Source organism: Lissotriton vulgaris, chromosome 7 (assembly GCF_964263255.1).
Source record: "Lissotriton vulgaris chromosome 7, aLisVul1.2, whole genome shotgun sequence".
In the NCBI taxonomy this organism is placed as follows: domain Eukaryota; kingdom Metazoa; phylum Chordata; class Amphibia; order Caudata; family Salamandridae; genus Lissotriton; species Lissotriton vulgaris.
Window position 1 is genome coordinate 1,706,320,496 of NC_141695.1, and position 20,242 is coordinate 1,706,340,737.

The 20,242-nt window shown below is 43.7% G+C and overlaps 1 protein-coding gene across 2 annotated transcripts in view; it reads left to right on the forward strand.

The window, feature by feature from the left end:
• PSMA7 (proteasome 20S subunit alpha 7) overlaps positions 1–19,912 on the forward strand; it is a 60,447-nt gene extending 40,535 nt beyond the window's left edge. The window contains exons 3-7 of one of the 2 annotated variants that reach the window (XR_015297633.1): positions 7,972–8,096; positions 8,866–8,988; positions 9,489–9,608; positions 10,875–12,959; positions 13,200–13,990. Coding sequence is in view for 1 of the 2 variants with exons in the window: in XM_086932866.1 (XP_086788992.1) it covers positions 7,972–8,096; positions 8,866–8,988; positions 9,489–9,608; positions 10,875–10,937; positions 19,693–19,785 (524 nt within the window). In the remaining variant the exon portion in view is untranslated. Of the gene's footprint in view, positions 1–7,971; positions 8,097–8,865; positions 8,989–9,488; positions 9,609–10,874; positions 12,960–13,199; positions 13,991–19,692 lie in introns of those variants that run through there. The other variant, XM_086932866.1, reaches the window with a different exon arrangement.
• The last annotated feature ends 330 nt before the right edge of the window (positions 19,913–20,242 follow it).

The window sequence follows — 20,242 nt, forward strand, 5'->3', positions numbered from 1 at the left end:
AAGAGGCCTGCCTCCTCTCGTCAAGCCAAAGGCTGTACACCATGCGGCGTGAGTGCACACAATAGGTTTGGTACGTGACCTCACTTGGTAGGGTTTTCTATCTTAGAAGTTGGATGTACTTGTAATGATAGTTTAAAAAACCCACAGATATTCTATGCAAACAATATGGATAAAAAGACTTTGTGGTTAGTTTTGTGTATAACACATGCTTCATAACCCAATCTTCACTTAAACACAGTTAAAGAACAATTGGGAGGAGGAGGGGGGAGATATGAAACCCTCAAGTCATGATTAGCTTTGCAATCCGGAGCTCTGACACCAAAGGCTGTTCTTATGCCTTCTCAATATTTATACTATTGAGTAACCACACCAAAGAGCAGAATGTAACTAAATGGCATTCTGCCACTACAACTCATCCAGGTGTAAAACGCATTACAGCAAAGTTTTAACAATGCGTTTACCAATACGGTGAGGTCTCTTAAAACGCATTACAATTACAACACATTTTTTAGGGAAAGTACTTTAGGGATGGGTAGTATATGATTTAGTGATGTGTAGTGTATAGGTGCAGTAAACGGTCTTTAAGGTTAGGGAATGATGGTGCAGAGGAGTAGTAAGGGATTTAGAGGTCTCATGGTTGGGTGGTGCAAAGAATGTCTAACCATTTAATTTACCCAATCCAGCAAAATGTCTACATCGTAAGCAAACAAAAGTTATAAGGCACCCCTTTATTAAGCAAAAGAAAAGGCTTCCTCACAAATGAGAGAGAAAGGTGTCACCTGCCCGATGATAATACTGGAGCGTAGTCACGGCTCAGAAATGATAACAAACAACAAAGCTAAATACAACCTCAGAGAGAATGTGACACAAAATAAATGCAAAGAATGTAATACAGATGAGCAAAATTTATTAGGAATACAATAAATATACTGAATTCAATTTAGCAAGAAATATATCAACCAGCAAAATAAGCAAAATAAACAATCTTAACATAAATATATAGTGTGCTGTACAAAAAAGTTTTTTCAAAAATGACAAAAGGATTCTCTGATTACTTCTTAGGCCATTATCAAGTCAGTGAACAAATGAAGATATTTCATCTCTACACAGAGATATCAACAGAAAAAAACGAATCCCAAACGCAACCACAGAAGCTCTCATTCGTCTAGCTATTCAAACAGTCAAGCCAACTCACATCCAGCATTCACACAATAAATATATATACACAAATGCAAAAGAAAAAGGGTGGAGCAGAGACCACAAGGAAAATTATATTGGAATGGGCAGTAATACATAAACATTCGCTGGAAGTCTTTGCCCAAAGTTCTCGGTCTTGCACGGTGCAGACGCGCGTTTCGGTGCTAAGGCTACCTAGTAGCCACCACCTTCCTCAGGGCACTGAAAATACAAATCTCTGTAGTTAAGTGACACAATTGGGGGAAAATAACAAGGCAGAACATTAACAATTTATATATGCAGAATTTCAATAAATGGCATGGATCCCAAATCCGGTATATTTTGTGTACGAACGTTCCATCAAAGTGTAAATCAGGGAAGATAAATGCCTAGGGTGCAATCCGGATATAGCGTGAAACGCATACAGCTGATAAAAATATCCAGACAAGCAACGTGGCCAGTGGCTCAAGTAAAATAAACAAGAGGCTTCATCCGGACGGAAACACAGAAACTACTGGTTCCAAAGTCTTGAAGATGAAGAAATCCTAGACCACAGCAGAAGTGAGCGCAGAGGCTCCTAGTTCGATTCAGGATGTAGAACCCCAAGCACAAATCAAGTATGGGGGCTCAGAAATGGAGTCATGTAGGTTCGAGAAATCTTATGAAATAAGCGTCGTAATCCTAAGGTGGCGCACGGCTGGGCGAAGACTGCAAGAGGAGTCCGTCGGTCCCCGGGGAAATCAATGGGAAATCCTCCAAAGGATGGCGATCGAAAGCAATCAGCGTCCCAGGCTCCAAACAAAGGTCAATAGCGTCCATAGGGTCAAAAGGAAATACATATACCCCTTTATTAGTCTCTTACCGAGTGGTCACCCTTCTACAAACTAGCAGTGGTTACTGATTGGTTTCCCCCTTTACTTCTTTTCAGACAGGCCACACCAGTCTTCCACTGTCCTGAGGCAGCCTGACCATTCTTTTTTTTTTTTTATAATTCTTTTTATTAATGCACACAAAATAAAATCAAATACACATACAAAAAATAAATACACTGGGTTGCATCTTAACAAGCATTACATGCAAAGACGTCCTCTTGATCAAAGAAAACAACAAAAATAACAACCTACGGGTTCAAGGATCTACCGACAATGCTGGATCATCCGGCATGACAGGGGGAGCTTATATATCACCCCTATGCACATTCCAGGGCCCCCAAATCTTACCCTATTTCTTGGGTCTCCCTCTGGCCACATACACCGCCCGCTCTCTAAACCTACACCAATCCAGGTCTTCCATCCATTTCCCAATAGTAGGCGGCTGATTCGCCCCCCATAATTGAGCGATATTACGCTTGGCAATACCGTACACCAACGTGGCCCACACCTTTCCATGGGACGTGAGGTCAGTTGGATCCCAAACATTCAGGAGACACCGCCGGGCCTCCAACTCAAAGCACACTCCCCACACCTCGCGTACCTTGGCATGAATAGCGGACCAATACCCCCGAAAAAGAACACAGTCCCATAGCATATGAAAAAACGTTCCAGCCTCGCCACGTCCTCTCTTGCACACGTCGCTCGCAGCCAAACCCATTCGTGGGCCGGTAACATAGCAGCGATGGAGGATCTTTAATTGAACCAGCCGGAGTCTCATTTGAATTGCAACTACCCTTGGGGAGGCCACAGCCTCCCTCCAGTCTTCATCATCCAGGATCAGTCCATCAGTCTCTAAGAACCACTAAGGGTTCCTCCGTGTGATTAACTAGTCTTTTTATAAATCAGGGAGATCGTCTTTGTTGGAAGATGACCGTCCAACACTCGATCCTCCAGTGGGGAAGCCTCCGGGAGGGTCACTTCCTGGGGAATACCGGCAAGCAGCGCATGCCTAATCTGGAGGTAACAAAACCTCTCACTCTCTTGCAGTTGATACCGTTCCTGCAAAGTTTTAAACGGGAGGATTCCATCTTTACCCCAGAGATCTCCTACTCTGGAAATCCCAATGAGGTCCCATTTGTCAAAACCCTTAGCCTTCCATAAACTCCCAAGGCGTTCAGAGTTCCAGAGAGGTGTAGGCAGTGCGATCTTCCCCTCCTATTTAAGGGAGTGGGTAGCCTCGTACCAGACCTGAACAGCAACCGCCGTTGGCCCCACCAGGGAAAAACGCCCACGCCTAGCATACAGTGCCCTAGTACTGTATGCGGGCATAAAACCTGACTGATCCGGGTGAATCGGTGCTGTGATGACCTTTACTAGGTGGGTCGCCAGCAGTTTTGCGAAGTCTTTTGGCTCTGCATTCAACAAGGAGATCGGCCGGTATTAAGAACACATCATCTTTGGCTTGCCCTCCTTGTGCAGGACTATGATGTTCGCAACTCGCTGATCGTACGGAAGCTGACCCCACTCCCGACTCTCCACAAACCTATATCTCTAACGAAGGGAGCCAACTTATTCGCGTTTACTTTGTAAAGCTCAACTGGGAGCCCATTCGGGCCAGAGGCCTTACCAGAACGAACCCCTCTAATCGCCTGCGCCACTTCGTCATTTGTAAGTGGAGAGTCCAAGAATTCCTTGTCCTCATCCGATAGAGTGGGCATCGGAATGTCCCGAATCAAGTCCGCATTCTCGGACTCCGAGTATTTACATTCGGCCGCATACACCTTCTTATAATAGCCAGCAAACGCGTCCACAATCTCCTACGGATTTGTGATTTAATCCGAACCTATGGGCTGCAGCTCCGGTACCAACCGCGACGCCCATTCCTCTTTCTCCAACCAAGCAATCGGCTTCCCGGCCTTCTCCCCATGTTCGTACACCCTACTCTCTGGGTATCTGCTAATTGTGACCTCGCATTATCTCGGGCCAGGCTCCGATATTCATCCTTAATGAGGCGCAAGCGATGCAGCCCTCCGGATTGGAAACAAGCGACGCCTCCCACTCCAGCGCAAGCAACTCTGATTCCACCCTATCAACCTCGGCACGCCCCTCCTTCTTTCCGGAAATATACGATAACAGTTCCCCTCCTAAGGACAGTTTTGTACGCTTCCCATAGGGAACATTTGGAGACCTCCGAGTCGACGTTCTCTCGAATATTTATTAGCCACACGCACCTTCTCCTTCCTGACCGCCAGGTCTCGGAACCGCCAAGTGCTAATAGGTGCGACCCTGGCCACATCACGCCCTCCAAGGTCTAAACTAATCCAGACAGGTGAGTGATCTGAAACCCCCCTAGCCAAATGCCGTACCTCCCGGAGCCACACAGCCTGAGCCGCGGCACCAATATATAGTCTATCCTGGAAAGGGATTTGTGCGCAGTCGAAACATGAGTGTATTGAGAATCACCGGGGTTTCTAAGCCTCCAACCACCAACCAGACCAACGGTTTCCACAAAATCAGCCAACCTCCTCCGGGACGGCAACAACTCCAGAGCCGGGCACCTATCAACCTTCCCATCCATAACTGCATTGTAATGGCCACCAACAATCAGCAACCAAACAGGCAACGTCAAAAAAATCTTGCACAGATCGTGAAATGTATCAGTCTGAAGGGCCGGAGGAACATAGACAGACAAAGGTTACAGTTCTTCCCTCCTACAACCCCGAATGCCAGCATATCTACCCCTATTATCGGTCCATGTGGCCTGTATGGTCAACGGAAAGGTGTTCTTAATCAAAATCCCAACCCCCCTCAACCCTGTCGTAAAACCAGCATGGGCAACCAACTTATAGCCCCCTCTGTGAAGAGCCATGCACCGCTTTCCCATAAGGTGAGTTTCCTGCAATAACACCTCATCTGGGGAGTGTCTCCTAATCAACTGGCCAACCATACCCCTCTTGATCTTATCCCCCAGCCCATTCACATTCCAACTCAAGGCGGAGATCCCGACCACCCCTTTAACGGAGGACATCTACATTACAAAAAGGGACAGGATAGCTTGATGGCACCCAGTGTAAATTTAAAATTAAACAACATACAATAAAACAAACAGACCCCAAACAACCCCCACCATCCCCCCTCCCTGCACCCCTGCATACAGCTCGCACACGTCCCCAACTAGCAGTGTGCCTGTCACTCCCAACTAATCTACAAAAATCTAAAATTAGAAAACAGAGGAGGGCCTATGCACTGGCTCAACAGCACCCCTCCCCCCCTTCCCCAACACTCTTTTCCTCCCTGGTTTCAGAAAACATCTTAAGAACAATACATAACAAGTCCAGGGAAAATCCAAACGCCAGCACCCGCTGAGACAGCCCCATAACAATACTCAAGGCCCCCAGTCGATCTCATGGCATACCAAGTCATTGTTCTTCTGTTTCCTCCCGATCACGCGACTCCTGGTCCGGCCGCTGAACACTATCCAACCAGTCTGCAGCCACGTCAGGATTGTCAAAAAACCAGGCCTTCCCATCAAGTTCCACCCAGAGGCCAGCGGGAAACATCATGGCGTACCTCATACCTCTGTCTCTTTCAGTTTTTTCTTAATCAGCAAGAACCTCTGTCTTTGCTTCTGCACCGCCTGAGTGAAGTCTGGGAAGAACAGGAGAGTCGCATTCTCGAATTTCAGAGGATCCGCCGCACGAGCCGCCTGCAGGATAGCGTCCCTGTCACAGAAGTTAAGGACTCGAGCGATTATCGGTCTAGGATTAGCCCCAACACGAGGCCTACCACCCAGAACTCTATGTGCTCGCTCCATCGTAAAAATCTTACTGAGGCCCTTAGGTTTAAAATAATTAAGGATGAGGTTCTCCACAAACAGGATGCAGACATTATTGCGTCGAGCGCGCCCTTCATATTCATCAAGCCGATGATCCGTAGATTCCCTAGAGGACCTAAGATCACGCACCTCCTGCTGCAGCTGGTTCACCCCATTGATAAGGCTAGTTGTTTTAACCTCCAACGCTTTAACCTTCTCATTTGCCTTCGAGAGAACCGCCCTAATCAAACCCATTTAAAGCGAGACAGTATCCAGCTTGGTATCGAGAGTCTCCATCTTCTGACCCAAGGACGTCCGGACCCTAGTGATGGTCGCCATAAGATCTTTCAAGGTCGCCCCCCCCCCCCCCTCCCCCCACCAGCTTGATCATCAGAGCTTCCAACTGGACCCTTCTTAGAGTCAAGCGGCGACCCTTTTGGTAGGGCCTATCTGTCTAGCTTGTTGGACTTCACCTGCATGGCACCCCTGGTGGCCTTGGGCAACTGCTTTTCCGTATCTGTTTTTGTCGCCATCCTTCCCCGATCAAGGCGTCCCACGTCTCAATCCGCAATCAATTGTAAAATTGCCCAGTACCACACCGGGCCCAGCCTGAGAATCAGGAGCCCTTCGCCCCCCACGGAGCAGCCACAAATCAGGGAACAAGAGCGGGCATATCAGTAGCCCCAACCACCAGGAAAGGATCCCTACAGGTCCAGACGGGGCACAACACGGCCCCAGCAGCCGGAAGGAAGAAGACCTCCAATAGTAAAGGACAGTCAGGCTTGAAGTTGCACCCCATCCAGGCCTTTCCGCAGACTCCCGGGCTCAGCGTTATCCCCTCAGGCCCCCTGGAGGACCGGGGGAGACCACCACCAATTCGCTCCCCACAGTGAATCCACAGCTCACCCGAGGGGGACAGGCCGAGTCCCCGCTGGGCGTCAGAATCCAGCACCGGCTGTAAGATGCGGGCGGGTGAGTCAATTATAAGGCGCCCGGAATCCGGGATCAGGCCGCTCCAGCACAGTTGTCAGGCACCCCCGTGGCTCGGGGGAGGGGGGGGCGGAGTCACCAGCAAGGCACAAGCGGTAAAGCGGCCGCTGTTGACTCACTATGGCCGGGGGTCGCGGGAACTCTAGGCCCCGGAGTCCGGCAGCTGCAGTCCGCAAAATGGAGAGTGGTGCATCGCGGCCGCCAGGGCACGCAGAAGGACCGGGGTGCTCCCAACAGGCTCCGCTGAAGTTCCCCCACCCAAAAATCGGGTCTAGGGACAGGATGATGCGCAGGATATCGAGTCAGGGAAAGACGGGCGGCCGGAGCCGGTCTTCACGCGTCCATCTTGGGTGCTGGCTCGGCTCCTCCCCCCAGCCTGACCATTCGTAATGGGGTCGAAACGTATGAACACTTGTCAACGGGGGTAAAAGGAGGATCTACAATTAAGCCCTTGGGAAAGGCTTACCACATATGGTTCCCTTTGTCTGGCAGTGCTGGTATACCCCCTGTTTCTTTGAACTATGAAAGGACATATAAATGGTCCACACATCAGTGTTAACCCATGAACTGAGAAATTCATTATGTATAGCCTGTAAAAAAGTATTCATTGAGTGATATTTCTTTGTTGCACGTTTATGCACACATTGGTGACAGCTTACATTATTTTTATTTGAAAAAAGTTTTGTATGCTCTGTCACATGTGATGTCATAAGAGTATATACAATGTCGATTTGTGATTGGTCTTGGGGAAAAAAAGATTAATTCTCATTTGGTAGATCAATTGAATTATTGCTTTGATCTTCATTGTTAATCATGATAATTTCTTGGTGTGCATATTGCTATAGTCCTCCAACCTCATGGCGGGGTGGGGGAGGTGCTCACCCAACCCACCCCACCCCACCCCTTCTCCCCACCTGGAGTTCAGTTCTGGAGGTTATAATGATGGCCATTTGGTTTTGGAATTTTTTGAAAAATACACATTTGTATGTTTTTCAAATATATGGGCTAGCAAAGGTACCTCTAGACCTCTGGGTATAGGGAAAGGCAGGTTGAAATTCTCAGTACATGGTGGTTCGAATGTGTATATTTGTGGCACTCATGGTTATGTTTCTGCTTCAGGACTCACAGCTGATGCCAGAATAGTGATAAACCGAGCTCGTGTTGAGTGCCAGAGTCACCGGCTGACCGTAGAAGATCCAGTGACTGTGGAGTACATCACACGTTACATCGCCAGTCTGAAGCAGGTTAGAATGGAGCAATGACCCACCACTGTCCGTGTTGGATTTGTGTGCATGACAAACTACTGGGGATGTGGATAGTGCTTGAGATTACATTTTAAAACCAGTGTGAAGGAGACCATTAAAGGTAGTTAGTCTTTAAGTTAAACATTTGCACCATGTGTAATTCATCATCTGTTTAAATTTGCATTTTAAGCCTGTCTTTAGATTTAGAAATATTTACTATTGAAAATGAGAAGGTGTTGTTTAAAATCATTCTGTTATTATGTGTTGGTAAAATCATTCCTAAAGCTGCCTTTGTGGGTTAATGCAATATTCTTCCATTATTGGAATAAGTGGGTAATATTATTACATATAAAGGTTTTGTATTAAGCTATTGTCCAGAGATTTTCCACAGAGGAGAGCAGACAATCTGAAGGAGTAAACGGATTGTAGGCAGTCATTGGCTTATAGCTAGTCTGCCCTTTGCTGTAACTAAGTGAGTGAGGGACACAGAGAGTTGTTTCATATTCCATGTGCATGAGCCATGAAGGAATGTTTTTGTGTTTTTGAGTTGTGATTTTGTTTATCCCCCAATCGGGCACCAGAACTCATTTCAATATATTCATATGTTATCATTAATTGTTCGCTTCTAATTTAGATGTGTACCCTTTTACTTAAAAAACCTCCCTTGTGGTGCCATCTGCGCAAAGGATTCCTAGGTTGGGCCCCTCTAGTTTAACTAGTATCGCTGTCTGGGCCTAGCAAGCCTTACGTTTCCTTTTTTGTTTGGCAGCGCTACACCCAGAGTAATGGCCGCAGACCATTTGGCATATCCGCCCTTATTGTGGGCTTTGACTTTGATGGGACTCCGAGACTCTACCAGACAGATCCTTCTGGTACTTACCACGCCTGGAAGGTGAGTGGTGTCCCTCTTGTGTATTTGAATTTTCAAACTCAATTGTCATGTTAATTCGTTTTAAATAACGTTGAGATTTTAGACCAATTTCAGGGACAGGAGAATCCAGTCAGTGTATCTCGCTCATCTTTGTTTTATTTGTTTTCTATGCCTGCTAAAGTTAGGCAGTCTGAGAATCGTGGGATAAATTGTGCATAAAATCATGGCCGGATCTTTCCACCATACGCTGTTGCCTGTACTAAGTGCACGACATATGAAATTTTGAAACTGAGACAAGGCCATTTCAGTGTAGCAAAGTACTAACTGAACAAATCTCAACTGTTATTGCATCTTATTCCAATCTTGTGACATATGAGAAGTGTATTTCCTGTTTTCTAGCTATGAATATTCTGCTTTCCATTCAAGAGTGAAAGGCATATCTTGTTTTGGAACAAAAGACGGGGGAGTATTTTCACTAAACAAAAAGTAAACATTACTTGCCCCACTGTCATTTATTTCAGGCTAATGCCATTGGCAGAGGAGCCAAGTCCGTACGTGAATTTCTGGAGAAAAACTATACAGATGAAGCTAATGAAACAGATGACCTAACAATTAAACTAGTTATCAAGGCCCTTCTGGAGGTGAGTATAGTGCTCGAGTGGTTTGTGTTACACTTTGTGCTACGAGAATAAATGTGATCCAAGCCTTCACCGTTGACTTCCAAGCAGTTTAGTAGTAAAAGTTACCAACATGAAGGCTGAACATTTTTTTGAAGAGATGATTAAACTGCTTATATAATATGCGGTTTACTCAGAATTTAGACATATTTTCGTGGCTTATGGAGTAAATTTATAAATACAGATCAATCCCACAAATTAGGGGTAAAAGACTGATTTTACACGTAACACTGGGTAGAACAATACCGGCAGTAGAAGCTAGTGCTGTATCGCCATAAGTGCTTGAAGCAGAAGTTACCAGCATTATGGCATGTCAAATAGAAGTTCCATTGCTCGCAATCGTTTTAATCCTTCAAATACCCGCTCTTACTTCAAGATCTGATGATGAGTAGTTCTGTAAAACTGGTCCTATCCAGAGCAGTTTTATATGCTACTTTGTGTGTAAAGATGTCCTAGTCCAGGGGTGATTCTACAGAGGGTTCGGTATTTTATTCTATGGCATCCAGTGCATAATTTGCATTTGACAAGTAAGGTGCATTGACATAATACTTAATATTGCATTGCATTGATCTGCTGCCGCCTTGGGTGAGACATGAGTGGATTTCCCACTTCAGGTGAAAAAATAAAAGTAAGAGTTACTGCTGACAAAGTTAGGACTTAGTGAGTGGTTTCATAGTGAACACTGGCAAGGAACACTTCAGATTTTCTTCTGGTCAAAAGGTAGGAGCTCAGTTTTGCCTGTATTTAATTTGAACCACTGACTGCGCATCACACACAGATGGGAGCTACTAAAAGTGACATCTGGCTCTGGAGTTTACAGCTTTCTCAGTATGTTGTTTTGAATGCTAATAAATAACCTAAAAAGGTTTTGAGTATTATTTTAGCAAATCTTTTAACATGGGGTGTTGCTGCTGCAGGCAATTGCTGTGCTCTAGTGTTTACATGTCATGCTGATTTATTGTTGTTTTAGTAGAACTATGTATAGTGCTCAGTATTTGACCAGCTGCTGTCTAACATTATTTTTGCCATTGGTGTCTAAAAGTACACTTTTTGAGTGAAACCTATGCATTTGGGTTTTTGAAAGGACAGATATCCTAGGATAACAAATGATTGGAGATCTTGAGCTTCAAGAGCCAGGTGAAATGTTGAATTGCTGAAATTAGTGTTAATATTGATACCAATGATACATTGAACCTTGCACTTCGTTAGTCTTGTTTGCTTTGATTGTAGGTTGTACAATCTGGAGGCAAAAATATCGAGCTTGCAGTTATGAGACGAAATCGGCCACTAAAGGTAAAAACAAAATAGACTATTACCTGCTTATATATTTCTTCTGCATAGTCTTCAATACAAGTGCAACAAAAATGGAATTGGTGCGCTGATGCTGCATTAAAGATTAGTCATGAATTTAATCTCATAGTCTTCTACAAACATAATGTTACTAAATTACTTGAAATTGATTTTTTAATTTCCTGTTTCATCTCTGCAGTGGCAGATTGGCCTAAATTTGTGTGACCGACCGCAACCACTAGTTCGGAACCACCACATCTTTAGTCTTCATAGATGGATCAAAGAAAGACCATTCCATTCTTTACTTCTCTTTCCCCATGCACATGTGCATAATCTTGAATCCTTCACTTCTGCTCTCCAAACCCACCAGTCTCTCTCTCTCCCGTGCACCATTGCGTTCTAAATAGATTTTCACTTTTAGATCATGCCAAACAAAGTCATTTTCGTATGTAATGTTCAATGTTTGACATATGAAAGCAAGGGCCAGCATAGACATAGATGTTTTTATATTTTATATATTACCAGAATGACCCCTTACAGTTGCCTCAAAACTCTATGCAACTCCCTAAATGTACATCCGTACAACATAATTCTGAAACTTGACAAATACAGACCTCCGCAGTAAGAGGAGCGAGTGTTAGTGAATGAGGTTGCTCAAGTAATGAGGTTTCAGGATTCCTTAAACTTTCTAAAAATTCTATAAAATATGCTGACATAAAAAGCACCCTTGTAAGAAATTGGATTATTGATTGAACTGGGTGGGAGCCTCAGTCACACAACAACCACAGTCCTTCTTAGGGTGAACAACAAAAGTCACAACATAACCTATGCTTAACTCTATGGTAGTTGGCAGAGAAGCAGTCAGGCTTATCTTAGAGGCAATGTGTAAAGCATTTACAGACCCTGTACATGATGTATGTAGTTAGTTACACTGCATTATGAGAGTAAACACTGTTTACACAAAGTTGCATGTCAGGCTTTGTGGGAATTCGCTCCAGTACAGGTCTTTCTGCCGGAATTCTCCTTTGCCCCCAATGGGACGAGACATAGGGTATATGATAAGGACTATTGTGCTGGAAAGCTGTAGCCGTGCTACTGTATTAAGTCCAAAACGTTAGGCGCTATTGATGACTTGAGCACAGAGAACAGAACATCATGTTATGTATTCCAGGCAAACTTGTACAAAATGTGCAAACTAACTCCAAAGAAGGCTCACTGAGTAACAAACATGTACAGAGTATTGCTAAAATAATGTTATGAAAACAAATGTATTGTGTGTCTGTGCAAAGCAGCAGCAGCAGCCTAAAACATCTAATACTCAAAACTAAGGGAGAACCAAAGTGGGCCCAAAAGGGAAATCACTACAGTTGCTGTAACTTCATGTTTGTGATCGTCACAGGCTGTTGTTGCTGTAGAGCGAGGTGCAGGTTTCACATTGCCGGTTGGTCGCTGTTGCGGAGAGCAGGTTTCACAAGAGATTTGCATTGGTGGTAGTCGCAGATGAGATTCTTGGCACAAACCGGCCTGGTTGCAAGAAGTCCAGACTTTAGGGTTTTCACCTTTTTTTTCAGGAGGAGCTACCACTGATACCACCCAGGGGTCCAGGTCCTGGGGGCACCTCTTGGGTATCAGGACTCACTCCAGCAGAGGGCAGTAGCATGGCTCAGGCTGGTCCAGTTGCAGCAGGGCGGCTGGGCAGTTGCCGGGAGGCCACTAAAGCAGTGCATTAATTTTTCTTAAAGAAACTAAGCAGTGTACCCCTTCAATAGTTTTAAAAGTAGTTATGGAAATAATACTGTTCTTTTTACTCTGTTGCACTCACGTTCACTTTTAAAAGGTTAGGGAACAGTAAATATCCAGATGTTCGAAAAGTACTGTAGTTCCTGCTCTGGTGTTGCAAGTGTCCCATCACTTTGGGCAGTATTGGAACGCCCACTCCAGCCCCAGAGAATCAAAGAAAGATCCATTGGCACCAGGTTCACCACCATCTACTCAAGATGTTCTTCCACAGGATTATCCTCCTCTGTGGAAACCTAGATGGGAAAGTCACCTTTTACACTGCCCCAGCTGCCTCATCCTTCTGTGAAACATCAACATCATTCGTTGGATCGCTGGCGAGAGTGTTATAGAAGGAAATTAATGAATGAAATTCTTTATTGTTTAAGTTAATTAAAACCATAACAATTTCGATGAAATTCAACAATCCGTAGAGGAAAATATTATATACGTATTAAAATCATTCATTGTCATTAATAGGGTTTATAGCTTTTGATAAAATCATATCAAGACGGTATTGTCAGTAATGTTATATACGTGTTAGATTTGCTGATGATCCGCCAGAAAAACCAATTACCAGTAAATAAAACTGTATTAAGCAGTGCATCAAAAATATTCCTCACTTTGATAAAATACCATTGAAATATATTTCAAGTTAATTTCTCATATAAAAGAAGAAATTTTACCAATTTACAATTAAGTTGCGGGTCATTTGGATCAAGACCCCTTATTATGGCGGATCTACAAGTTCGTATGTCCCTGGCATTAAAAGGATTTTTTAACAGTAAAAGACGATTTAATTTTAAAACTGGACATATACAGATCAGATTTAAAAAATCCTGCTTCGGAGCATCACATAAAGTGCATAACATCGGGCCACTATGTTTCCAGTGTGGTTGATCAGCATTAGTCGGTAGTGCCCCAAGACGTATTGCTAGCAGTTTCCTTTTTAAATGAATAGAGTATTCTGGCGAGAGTGGATCCTTTGGAGACACTTCACCATGTTTCTAGAGTTCTTAGCCAGAGGCGGAGCACAAGTCATTATTCCGCTAAAAGCTCCTCTCTGGGCTGTTTCTGTAATTAGAGACTCTACCCACTCTCTTTGCAACTAGGCCTTTATTTCACCTTGTATCCGGTCTCTTAGGAGCAACCAGAAAAAGCGTTTTCAACTCCAAAAACAAAGGCTGCAACACATTGTCTTTTAAAAATATATATTACATAGTGGTAGTCGCCACGGTATAGTTATAGGCGTCTTCACCAAACTTTCCAAAAAAAACAAATTCACTTCAGCCTCTTCCTGGAGTTTTGGGGTTATCTGTCTAGCGGGCGCAGAGTAGAATGTGGGGAGGGTCCCAAAAGCCTATTTCCCCATGTATTTGCCATAGACTTATTTTAAAAAGCAGTACTGCAAAAACAGCTAAACAAAATTAAACTGAAGTTGGCAGGAAGCTTGACCTTGGCATTCAGATTGAGCTTTTTGTGATTTGGTGTAAATCCGTTCAGTAGTTTTTGAAAAATGAAGTTATATAAATATTTGTAGATCTGGTTTGTTGGGTCCACAAGATTAATTTAATTGTCAGCAACATGAGCAAGTTATTGCTGGCAGCCATTTCAGGACACACTGTAGGAAGCTGGGACTATATATGATATACCACTAAGTGGTTATAGCTTGCACAGAGGCCAGAGATTCCTCTGGAAGTGTACAGGGCTCAACGTAAATCTACAGTGCTCTTAGTGGTCGTGTGGACAAGCAGCCTTAGGCCTAACACAGATAAGTGTAAGACCTGTATTGCACACAAATGGCCAATAACTGACACCCGACTCAATAAGGAGATCTACACAAATTTTAGAAAAATAAGCTTTGTTTCAAATACAGCTTCGGGCACCCAATGCGGCCTGAGCAACTCCACTGGAATCTTTGAGAGGAGGCAGAGCCCCATCCGGGGAGCATATTCCCAACTTACGCATGGTGCTCAGTGACCCAGCCCCATGCTGTCTCCGGAGAGTCGAAGAGGTAAGATTTGGAGTTATTTAAAGTTTTGTGGGGTATAGGAGCATATGTTGAAGTTTCATGGTTCTCAGCTTCTGCTTAACCGTCTCATAGCAGCGTTGTCATTGCTGAACCTGGCTCATGTAGTCTAGGAAAATCATGATTCATGTGGATTGAAACAATAATTCCACTTTCACCCGGCCCCCAGGTGAGCTCTCTCTTCCATGAAGTAGGTTGAGAGAATTAGTCTGTAGGCATCTAGGATGTCAACCATTTTTCCAAGAATCCTTCGGGTCAGAGCCCTTCAATCCCTCCAGTAACCTACCCCAGTATGATTGTTCCTTCTGACCCTGTTCTCTGTGTCTACTGCCCTGTCCAGTGGTGCCTTGAAGGTAGTTACTAGGTGAAGGACCTTGGATTGAGGATCTCAGATTATGTCCTCCAGTTCTGAGATTTGCTCATCAACCTCCGAGATTCGGTCACCCACGTTATGGATATGTTGGCGGTGCACAGTGACCTCAACACTCACTTCTCCGATCTTGGTCTCCAGGGCTGTCCAGGAAGCCTGGAAGGCTTTTAGGATTGTCCCAGTGTCTGTGGGTTCGGCCATTAAATCCTTATCCGCGAAGAACCACATACTTCTGATACCAGAGCCATGAGGTTGTCTATCCTGGATGGTGCCTTCTAGGAGGATGGTTTCTCAGCCCATGTCGACCGAATAAAGTTGGTGGCCAAACCTTACCAGAGCCATGAGGTTGTCTATCCTGGATGGTGCCTTCTAGGAGGATGGTTTCTCAACCCATGGCGACCGAATAAAGTTGGTGGCCAAACCTGCGCACCACAGCCCCAAGAGAGCACAGCTGGCAGCACGTGCAGTCTGCTTCCCAGAGTTTACAGTCTTGGGGCATGAGCGGACAACAGATTAATAGACCTGGGAAAAGGAAGTCACCGCTCCCAATCCTGTACGTTGGACAAATTGAAGACTGAGTAAGCCGGAGATTCCAGAAGGCTAGTGGCGGCTCCTCCGCTAAGGCGGACAAGCATTGCCCCCACTGCTCACGGAGCAATGTAAAATAAAAAATAAAATTATAATAACGGAAGGTATTTTATTTTTAGTATCGTCACAGGCGAGCTTGGCTCCCCTGACATCAGGTAGGAGGAGTGGTTGCTGCACTCTAAAGTGCGCATGATGCTTTGTCCGGCCGTCCTGACCAAAGCGTCATGAGCACTTTGCATCTTCTCCACACAAGCTGCATTACAGACTAGGTAGAGAACATGGCCAGGCCCCTAGCCCCCTGTCTGAGCACCGAACCATGGCACTCAGACCAATCACAACGCTGCATTGCAGTGTTGTTATAGGCTGTGGGGAGCCTGGGTGCTTCGTGGAAGAGACAAGACGTGGAGAGATCAGGTAAGTGAATTTTTGTTTGTCCAGCTCCCAACCCAACACCCCCTGCCCCACCACCCCTGTACCTTCCACCACTGCAGGAGGCAATCACCATTGGGATCTGCAAGGGGTCATAGGATGTAGCGGTGACAAATGGTACCCCAGAGTGAAGGTGGGGCATATAGGAGAGGCACACACTCCAGTGAGGCCCACTCCTTCACAGACCAGAGTAGGCGGCGGTGGCCCGTTCCAGCTTTTTCCTCTTCAAAAGCATCCACCAACAGGCCTCTGTGTCGCCCCACCCAGATTGATCAGTTCTTTTGCGGTGGCCCCCACAGCAGCACTTACAATATCCACCAGGCAGAGTCATGGGCTAGTCCAACGGAATCTCCTCGGGTGCCCCTGCATGTCCAGCAGACAGTTTGTGCCTCACCTCCATGCGGCACCTCCATGTCCCAGGCAATGGCCCTTCCTTTCATGGGTTCCTTCAGTTGATCCTCTCCTGCGTCTTCTCTTGTGTTGGCAAAAGTTCCAGGAGGGGCCACCATCAAGGGACCTCCAACTATCCCAGCTCACCCTTTCAAACTTGTTTGAGGGGCTCTGTCATGTTGCTCGGCTTCACTCTGAGACCGCCATCACCATGCGGCACAGTCCTCTAACCTGCCGGGAGGTCGGAGCCTGCTGCTGCATCTTCGGAGAGCAGAGTATAGATCTGGCTCCTTTCACCATGTGTCCTCTCCAACTGAGGCCACCGCTTCTTACCAGAAACCAGGATTTAGGCCATTGGGAAATGGGGGTAGTGGAAGCTTACACAGAGACGTACACCATCTTGGCTGGTCAGGCCACGTCCTAGAAATGTGTGCTTTTAAATAGCCATTACAGTCACTAGAAGAGACAGTGAAATCAAAGCTTTTTGCACCCTTTGGTTACACCTTAGTAACGGATCCTTAATAACTTACCCTTCATTCACTCTGAAAGTCCTCTTGAACTTCCATATTAATTATACCATTTCATTACCAACTTTTTTTCAAATCTGACAACCGCAGGAAAGAGATCTCTTCGTATCTAGAATGTCAAGAGCCCCATATGATAAGACAGTAATTAGCAAATAATATCACAAACTCGTTTGGCATCTTCAACTCAACTGGTAGCATGTGGATAGTGCCCTGCATAACTTAAGGCTGACGGAAACTTTCTGGAAAGCCAGTGGTGTTCCACAAGAGGTAAAGTGAAATGTCACAGTTAAGATTTGCAGTAAATCCACTTGAAGGTTTGTCCATGCCTCAGTCCAGCATTGTTACATTGTCTCCAACTCTGCAATAAGCACATCAATTAGTCAAGCCTCCCTGTACAACTTGTTGCGAAGTAGGATTCTCATTTTTCCTTTCTTTTGGTTTTCCCAACTGCTAAGTAAAGGGATTACCTTGCTATTCTATTCTGGTGTTTATAAATATCAAAGTGGATCCCATGATTTTTCAGAAAAAGAAAAAAAGGTTTGGCTTTATAGTCCAGCATCATAGGTATCCTCTCAGAATCCATAAACATCTTTGTCTCCCCTCTCTTTAAGTAGGATAGTAGTTGGGCTCTGATTAATTGGATTTTTTATTTGGAACTTCTGTTCAAAATAATTGGTCTTACCAACACTGCTGTGCGCCTTGGGGACAGCAAAGCTTTGAGTACTTTTCAGTGATACATATTCAATGTTGCAAAATGTTTTATTATTAATAAAAACAAGTTTAGAAAGTCATTCTTCTATTTGTGAATTTTTTGAGGATTTTTTTTCTCTAAAACCGTATTTAGAATCCTGCACACTTGCACAGAAATTCCAGTGTTTATGAATTTAAAGCTGTACCATGATGGAGAACTAGAGTTACTAGAGTTACATTATGTAACTTTTCCTTCCGCAGTTCAAATAAAAGAAAAATATGTTTTAGAAGTGAATAGAGGCTTAATTGATATCTTTGCTGCATGGGATGTTTTAAAAGATGTATATAAGTTTTGGTTTCAACTGTGCATTAAGATCAATGTAAGACACAACACTGCAAATGTGCAATATTAATGGATCCAGGAGTTAAAACGTTCACAGGCTATATCAAGATCAATCTTAGATTTAATAGGCATTAAGCCAACCTGAAGCAACAGTAGCAACATGTTAAGCAAATGCATTCTAATTATCAGGTTAAAATATGACCTCTAACTAAATGTAGTTTATAAGAATACTGCAAGTCACCAAAGGGGTTCCATGACCACATAGAGGAACAAGACTGAAGGTAGAGCCTTTATAGCACCATGGAGCTCAGAAGAGACTTGCAAAACCTTTTAATGTAAGGCATAAGTCATTTTATTCTTTTAAATACATGGGTCACACCATCACCCTTCCCAAAAACCAGTTAAATCCTTAATGGCTTGTCTGTTTCACATGTATTCCAGATCTGAAGAAAAAACTATTTGTGTTGTGAAATTAAACACACCCAAAAAAATGTTGTAATTTTTGAAAAAGATATTGGTATACGTTTAATGTAATGCAGGTTACCAAATGCTGAGGCTCAGATTGTTGAGAACATGCAGATCATAACCTATTGCGTGGAAACAAATTGCCATATTGCCATAAAATCTCCGTTATGCTAATCACTTTTTTCGTTTTTGAAAAACTCATCTGAAGAAAATAAAGCCAGTTTTCCTTGTTTAAACTGCAACTTTAATTATGCTCGGTTACCCGCTGTTCACTGTGGCTGCTGACAGGCATTTTAACATCAGAAGTTAACTGTAATCAATTATTAGAGTTGAGCAGCTATGTCCTTTCTTTATTACAGGTTACTAGAGATTTCACAAGCCTCCTGTAATAAGGAGCCAGGTTTTTTTTTGCACGTGTAGCAGGCTACCATCCAATATATAATATAGTGTGAAGCATCGAATGTGTAAATATTGCAAAAGGTTGTTAAGTGTTAGTCTTCCACTATAGATGAAAAGACTGCGACTCCCTTTTGGGTCAGTAAGGAGGAGCTGTGCATGCAAGTTAATTTGTGAAAATCCCAGATGCAGGACTGTTTTTTATAAATACTGCACTGTTCTATAAATATCTTGTTTTTTGCTATATAAATAATTGCAGTATTTAGGTAATATTAATTTGCCTAGCAGTTATTACAGACAAGTTGAGATTACAAATAATTCAATTAGCTGTCCAGGACATGAGCAATGGTAAAATGCCCAGACCTGATGGGTACAAAATGAGTTATATTAACACATGATTTAATTAACAACTTCAACTCTCGGAGAAGCCAAACGGCTTCTTTTGGGAAATGTTTCCACTAAAAAATACTTACACCAAGCCAACTTATATATTTATCTTAAGGAAATAAACCAAGCTTATCAACAATAACTCCTCATTCAGATTCAAAAATCTGTTTACCAACACTATCAAAGATTCTCTTCTTTTGTTATATCCTTTTTATCATGAAGAGCTGCATGAATTTCGACTTTTACAAATTGTACATGAATGTTTATTAGATATTGATGTAAGCCTGTATTTTGATTGTGGAAAAGGACTAATTCTGTATATTTCTTGCAAATCCTACTTTTGACGGGGTGCCACTTTTCTTCACTAGATTTTAAACCCTGAAGAAATTGAGAAGTATGTTGCTGAAATCGAAAAAGAGAAGGAAGAGAATGAAAAGAAGAAACAGAAGAAAGGAACATGATTGAACTTCTTTCTGTGTGGTTTTTATTGGAGTCTATTATCACGTGTGATTGGACTATACCAGGTGTAGGGCATATCCCAGATTCTGTCAATTTGATTGTGCTAAATAAAACTAGCATTTTTTTTCAGTTGTCTGATGGTCTGCTAATTATCTTCTCAATTGTCTGTGTCTGCACAGTTGATTAAATTGCTTTCTATAAAGTGTACAGACCAGGTATCACCGGTTCCATTAGTGCACATTCTTGTGCAAGAGTATGGAGATGATAGTGGCTTTCACCCCTTTGATTCCATGTGATATAATGATGGAGAATACATTGGGAGCGTTACTGTCCCCTCACCCTCTTTGGGAATAGGAAAAAATCAGATCAGTGATCCCGGTTTACAATGTTGTGACTTCAGATTACTTTATAATTTTTTTAGAACTGTAGGATCAACCAGTGCCACGTCCATTTTTTTTT